Here is a 7,142-nt window from a genome sequence, read left to right on the forward strand (position 1 = left end):
CTGGGGACAATAACTAACTGACGTGAGAAGTAAAGAAGGAGAAACAGGGGCTTCTTAAGATGTTAGCTTGTCACTGGTGGCCATTCGCTAGGATAGAGGATCAAAGGAAATGTAAGTGTGAGGGGAAAGGGAGTCTATCTCAACTAATAATTTGAGGATTATTCATGACCTTAGTCAATGGAGGATCATACTCAAATCAAGGCCATATAACAGAAAATCATTGCATTTCTCCTTCCGTATGGCAACCTCTATATGGATGTGACAGATAATAAATCTGAAATTATTCAAAAACATTTATTTACTATTTAAAGTTCTGGAGAATATAAAAGATGTTCTGAGAAAACACAGATTATTCTGTTCTTGGCTGAAAATCCTAAGATAAATATTAAAAACACAGAAATCGGATCTTTTTCTTTGCTAAAATCATCAGCATACAAATTTCCAACCACAGACTTAGCCAGTTTCTCAACACCAACTGCTGCTTCTTATTTCTCCCCTTCACCGAGGAACTGAAAGTACTTTACAGATGTCGCTACAGATTTTTCCCAGTGTTTTTCTGGAAGTGTTTTCAGTCAGATATTTAGGCAGCACGTGTCTCTCTCCCCCCTCCTCTCCCCACCCTCTCTCTGTCATCACTAGCCCTGAGGAAATGCCAGCACATCACTTTATGGGCCATTTAGGGGGACTGTGGCCAACCCTGGGCCTGCAATAAAAGGTGGCCTAATGGTCTCTACGGCAAGTTCACATTTCAGCTGACTACAAAGCTGGAAATGAAAAGCACAGGGAATCACACATACACAGAATCACAATCTGAAAATTCAAGATACCTATCTGCCCCTAAGAGGGATAAGCGGGCCTCTGGGACAGAAGGGACCAATGGCCTCCCCCAAAGTTCTGTGACCACCAGCTATATGTACCCACTCTACAGCTACAGGCCGAGGCCACTGAAGCAGGAAACGCCCTGTCAAGGCCTCTCTGGCTCCGCGTGGTCCCTCCTGATAGCCAGGCATCCACCTAGGACTCCTGGAATCATTATCCCACACTCAGAGCACTGACATCGTGCCAGGAATTAGCTGTCAGAAAGAAAGAGCATCAGGAGGGATAGATTAGGAGTTTGGGATTAACATGTACACACTACTATATGTAAAACAGATAAGCAACAAGGACCTGCTGTACAGCACAGGGCACTGTACTCAGTATTTTATAATGATCTATAAGGGGAAAGGATCTGAAAAAGAATACATATATATATATTATATACACATATGTATAACTGAATCACTGTGCTGTACACCTGAAACTAAACAACGCTGTAAATCAACCATACTCCAATTTAAATAAACAAATGAAAATAATAAAAGTTTAAAAAAAGAAAGGGCGTCACGTTGCCTTTGTGAAGTGGAAGGTAAGCATCAAAAGGGCAGAAGATTTTTACCTTTTTTTTGGCCACGTATTCCCCAGCACCAACGACACAGTCTGGCTGCATAAATCACCAAACGGAACAGACCAGAAACCCAGGGGCACTTTCCAGCCCCAGCCTACTCTGCTCTCCTGCAGCGCTGGACGGGCTGCACTCGGGGTCACCAGCTCTGGAAGGGCGTCCCTAACCACCTCCTTCCAGCTGTCCTCTCCCAGGCCCGGCCCGGCACCCTCCACAGGATTTTACCACCATCCACCATGGTATATACCTGACTGATTACTTTTGTGGATTGTTTTGCCTTCCCCAGCTAGAACATGAGTTTTCAAAGGGCAGGGCTTTTTGTGGTTGATTCAGCACCATTTCCTCAGTACCCAGAACAGTGCCTGGCCCTGGGAAAAGGAAGGAGCAGGGGGCGGGAGCAGGGGGGCAGGGGGAGCAAAGAAGGAAATGAGAACCGGTGGGGCTGTGCCCGCCGGCCTGGGGCTCTCCTCTCCCTTCTGTCCCTAACGCTCCCTCCCTGGCCCCTTGAGGAGTACCCCCAGGGCTCGGCCTTCACACTCTCCTCCGGTCTCTGCACGCTCTCCCGGCATAAACGCACCCTCAACGGAAGATCTCAGCGATCCCCTAAACGCCCACCACTCCAGAGCCTACATCTCCGGGGCACACCTTCTCCCCGACTCCAGACCCTCGTGATCAGCCACCTGCCAGACACAGGGCTCGTCCATCCCCCCTTACCCTTCCTCCTCTAACCTCCTGACCTGACGCAGGCGAGTGACAGCTAAGAGAACAGCACAGACCTGGACTCAAGTTCCCGGCTCCACCTCTTCCTCGGTGGAGCCAGCTGTCTGATCCGGGACAGGCGATTTCATTTGATCTCTGGGAAGAGTCACTCTTCCCAGCTGTAGAAGGGGATAATATCAGGGGCAGTCAACGTGGCACTCTGCGCGGGGAGCATTCAGGCGCCCCTGAAAACGTACCGGCTCTTACTTCAAAGACAAAAGATCATCGGTTTCCCTGCTCTTGATCCGTTCTTAGTTTTGCACACCCTCGCTCTTCATGACACACAACATATATTTGTACACACACACGTGTGACTGATCTCACACTCTTAACGACAAAAAGGGGGAGCAAGCCAGGAACAAACTGAGCATTACTTTTGAAATAACTCAACTTGAGTCCCAATGGGGTCAGCTTTTCATGGGATAGTCCATGCTTTAACCAGCTCTAGGAAGCAGTCTTTCATACACGGATAGCTGAGGACAACATCCTTCCATTCCATTCTGTGAAGTTCCATTCACAGCAGAACAATACCATGGGCATCAACATATGATGTCAGCCAAAGCACCGGAGCCTGGCGGGGAAAGGAGGAAGACACACAGCTCCCATTGTTTCTTGGCAAGACTCTCTCCTTAGGGCAAAGTGAGAGCTCAAAGTCACAGGCAGCAGCTACGCTGCTCATACGAATAGCCTGGCAACGCACGTGCACAGGTGCAGATTCAGGCTTGACATCTTTATTGACGCCGTACAGTTGTAAACCGAATGTGAGCAAGACACGATGATGCGTCTGTTCCTGAAGTTTAGAACTATAAAGCCATTCAATTAGTAGTCAACTAAAATACTTTATCCGATATATCTCTGGTTAGGAAGCAATAATCTTTAAAAGTGACTAAAAACAGTACAGAAAAACAATAGCATATAAATATGATTTACTTATGTCAAGAAGAGGTTTGGGGAAGGAAAAGTTCTTCAAATTATTAAGATTTCTGAATTAGTATTAATACATTTGAACAAAACAGACCGAAAGCAGAGAGATAATGGAAAAGTCATTATGTAGACTATGGAGCAGACAAACCTGGATTTAAATCTTGGCTTTACCCCTCATGAGCTAAGTGGGCACTCAAGCCGAGTTCCTCCTCTGTAAATGGAGATAATGTCCCAACTGGCAGCGTTAAGAAATCAGTGATAATTCTGTATAAATTAACATATTTGTGAACTGTAAATACTGTGAAATCATCCTGTAGGGTTGGCTATACTGACATACAGTTGCTCAATAAATGGCAATTGTTACTTTTCAAATACAGTGGTCTGAACAACACAGAACAAGTCACTAGTTACACGGCACTACAGTCAATTCTTGATCGTGACTAAACTACACAGAGTTCAAAACAGCTAAGTAAACTGAAAGAAATTCATTTTTAGTTTTCAAATACGATTACTTGCGCAGCAAATTAACTGTCCAGGTGAAGGCTATGCATAATAGAAACAAAAAGTTGGCTATGTTCAAATCAACCTTTTAAGAATAAGTTATAATTTAGGAAAATATTATAGTCTACACAACAATTCTCAGAATGCATTGTGAGGGCCATGCCTGTCCTGCTCACCTGTCCTGTGTGCCTGTACAGTGTCTGTAAAGTGCCTGACACATAACAGGTACCTAGTAAATATTTGTTTAATTGCAGTCTACATACAGCCACTTAAGAGAGCAGGAGCGGTCTAATGCTAGAAAAATAACCCAGAGTAATAAAGGAGCACAGTAGAAAATTAATCTTAATATGAAATTAGGCAGAAATCTTTTAGTCCTTAAAAAACATCATAAAAAGACCTTACTAAACCACGAGCATGGGCCCACTGTGAACAGGTAAGACTAAACCAGAAAACTAAAGAAAAGTCCATCAACTGGTAGTTACAGAGGAACATCAGGCCAAATGAAAGTCACCAGAAAGAATCGTAAGGGAATAAGGGAGGGCTGCTATAACTATAGAAATAAAAACAAAGATATATACTCATCATAAATTTCAGGTGGAAAGGCTTAAAATAAGCCAAGGGAGCCTAAAGATTTTCTAACATTCTGTTCTCTCTTACCGATCCCGAGGAATGGGGTTTGTTCTGATTAAATTCAGTTCACTTTTACTGTTTTTCTATTACATGCTCTGCACTGTAGCAAGCATGATGAAAGGTGCAAAGATGAGGTTTCATTTGGCGCAGAAGGAAGTCACGTGCATACAGCTCCTATCTGTGTGCAGAGATAGTACAAAGACATCTGGAACCTGGGAACCGGGACCAGACCCTGATCTGATGCCTACTCCAGTCCTCTGCATCGTCTACTAGTTTGGTTATTTACTTAGTCACCCTTCTATCTTCAAACTTTAAGCGGCAGCAACTTGAATTCTAGAGTTACTTTAACTTTCTGCTCTTAAAGACACAAAGAGAAACTTTTTAAATGGGGTTACTTTTTAGCATCTTTAATTTTATTAGATATAGTACGTCCTATATTAAAAAAAGTTTTAATATAAATCCATGTCCACCTTAAAAAAGTTTGTGAAACATCTGAATGACATAGATCTCACGTCTTCTCTGGAACAAATGAAGAAGACGGATGTCTGCTCTTTCCCTAAATGAGCTATAACTTAAGGATGGGCAGCAACTGACCGATGGTTTCGGCAAAACCCGGAGAGTCAAGGTTCACAGTGGTCCTCGTCCCGATTCTGTTAGGCTCCGCGCGGAGCTTAACAGCATGCTATTCAGTTCTTCTGGTCTTGACTTGTTTCCTGCCCTCCCAAAGTGGAAGCTGAACTTCAATGTCGTCGGTAAAGTAACTTGGCAATATTTTGAGGTCACTTCCTTCCGTGTTCACAGTTGTACCAGAATCATAAGAATATTTGTTTGTTCTCAAAGTAAATGCACACAAAACTGAAAATCACACACAAAACTGAAGCACGGGATTTAGTCAGCTCAGCTGGAGAGCATTTCCATCACCCGTCCTCCGTAACTCGTCTGCCCAGCTGACTTGCCACTAAAGACACCCAAGTGTGAAGCGGAGCCGGAAACCCCAAGCCCCCAGGGAAGTGAGGTGGAGCCGAGCGCCGGTCCCAGCTCCCCCGGCGCCTGCACCTTGCATCCGTGACCCGGGACCGCAGGACCCGAGCAGGGGAGGTGCACCGGCGCCCAGGTGTGCTCCGGGCTACCAGGCCGCAGCAGCCCCGACTCCGCCCGGGAAGCCGCAGCGCTGAGGGTCGGCCGCCGGCCCCACGGAACGGACCCCAGACCCTCCGCACCCAACTCCGGACCAGAACCCCGCCTCACGCCCGCCCAGGCCGCCCCGCGTCCCCGGCCCATCCGCCGGCCAGCCGCGCCCCGCCGCCCACGCCAGTCAAACCGCCCAGCGGCGAGCGGCCCTCCGCGCGCCCACCTTGGTCGTACGGATGTGCTCCATCCCGAAGACGCGTCCGCCGGCGGCCGCAGCACCTGCGCACCATAGAGCGGATAACCCGGGCCGCGGCGCCTCTGACCCGGCAGGCACCACCTCCAGCCGGCCGCGCCCACCGCGCACGCGCAGCTCGCTCGTCGTCTCCTGGAAACACTTCCGCAAACCGGGGCCGCCGAGAGGGCGCGGCACGGTGGGCAGAGCGGCGGCGGCGCTGAGAGAGCGGCTACGGTATCGCCTGGGGCCGCCGTGAGGACCACAGCCCCTCCTGTCGGTGGAGGCCTTCCAACCCCCGAGAGAGCGCGGTCCTCTCCTGGGAAACTGGCTAACAATTCTCCCCCGTGGACAGGGTCGTGTGGACGTGCTGTGCGAAGAGAATTCGGTGGGTGAGGGCGAGACAGGATGACACCAAATTTCAGTACTTCGTCTTTTGTCTGAGCTGCAGTTCTTCTCACAAGAATCTACTCTAAGGAAATAATCAGATGTATTTATTGTAGCCTTACTCGAATCCATCACAATCTCCAATATTATGGGATTGTTATGTAAAGTGTGGTATGTCCATACACTGTTGATATCAGCATACCTTAAAAATTATGTGAGTAGGGACTTCCCTGGTGGCGCACTGGTTAAGAATCCGCCTGCCAATGCAGGGGACACGGGTTTGAGCCCTGGTGCGGGCAGATCCCACATGCCGTGGAGCAACTAAGCCTGTGCGCCACAACTACTGAGCCTGCGTGCCACAACTACTGCAGCCACGTGCCTAGAGCCTGTGCTCCGCAACAAGAGAAGCCACCACAGTGAGAAGCCCGTGCACCACAACGAACAGCAGCCCCTGCTCGCCGCAACTGGAGAAAGCCCATGCACAGCAACAAAGACCCAATGCAGCCAAAAATAAATAAATAAATAAATAAATTTTTAAAAAATTATGTGACTAAAAGTAAAAGCTGAACAAACTGAAAAATCAGCAACTTTATTTAGGTCTATGAAAGAACTGAGATCACAGAGCAAACCACTGACCCCCAAATTAGAGAGAGAGAGAGAGAGAGAGAGACAGGCAAGTACAGAGAACAACACCTTATGGGAGCAGAAACCCACCAGCAGCAACCTCCCTGGGAACCAGTGCCGGACAGGTCGTTTCACCCAGTACATCGTGCCCGACTATCCAGGAGACAAGACATACTAAAAGGCAAAAACACAGTTTGAAGAGAAAGAGCAAGCCTCAAAACCAGACTCAGCTGCGGCCCAGATGTTAAAATTATCAGACTGGGAATATAAAACAATTAGGATTAATAGGCTAAGGGCTCTGATGGGTAAAGTAGACAAAATGCAAGAGCACACAGGCAATGTGAGCAGAGAGGTGGAGATTCTAAGAAAGAACCAAGAAGAAATGCTACAGGTAAAAAGCACTACAACAGAAATGAAGAATGCCTTCGATAGGCTTATGAGTAGAACACATGTGATTCAGGAAAGAATCTCTGAGCTTGAGGATACCTCTATAGAAGGCTCCAAAACTGAAAA

The 7,142-nt window shown here is 47.4% G+C and overlaps 1 protein-coding gene across 2 annotated transcripts in view; it reads right to left on the reverse strand.

Moving 5' to 3' along the window:
* MTMR6 (myotubularin related protein 6) overlaps positions 1 to 6,008 on the reverse strand; it is a 28,684-nt gene extending 22,676 nt beyond the window's left edge. Inside the window, exon 1 of one of the 2 annotated variants that reach the window (XM_082601875.1) lies at positions 5,610 to 5,961. In XM_082601875.1, coding sequence (XP_082458001.1) covers positions 5,610 to 5,633 — 24 coding nt within the window. In that variant the 5' untranslated portion in view covers positions 5,634 to 5,961. Of the gene's footprint in view, positions 1 to 5,609 lie in introns of both variants that reach the window. The other variant, XM_082601874.1, reaches the window with a different exon arrangement.
* Positions 6,009 to 7,142: the final 1,134 nt, after the last annotated feature.

The sequence above is a fragment of the Mesoplodon mirus genome, assembly GCF_964341445.2.
Source record: "Mesoplodon mirus genome assembly, chromosome: 17".
In the NCBI taxonomy this organism is placed as follows: Eukaryota; Metazoa; Chordata; class Mammalia; order Artiodactyla; family Ziphiidae; genus Mesoplodon; species Mesoplodon mirus.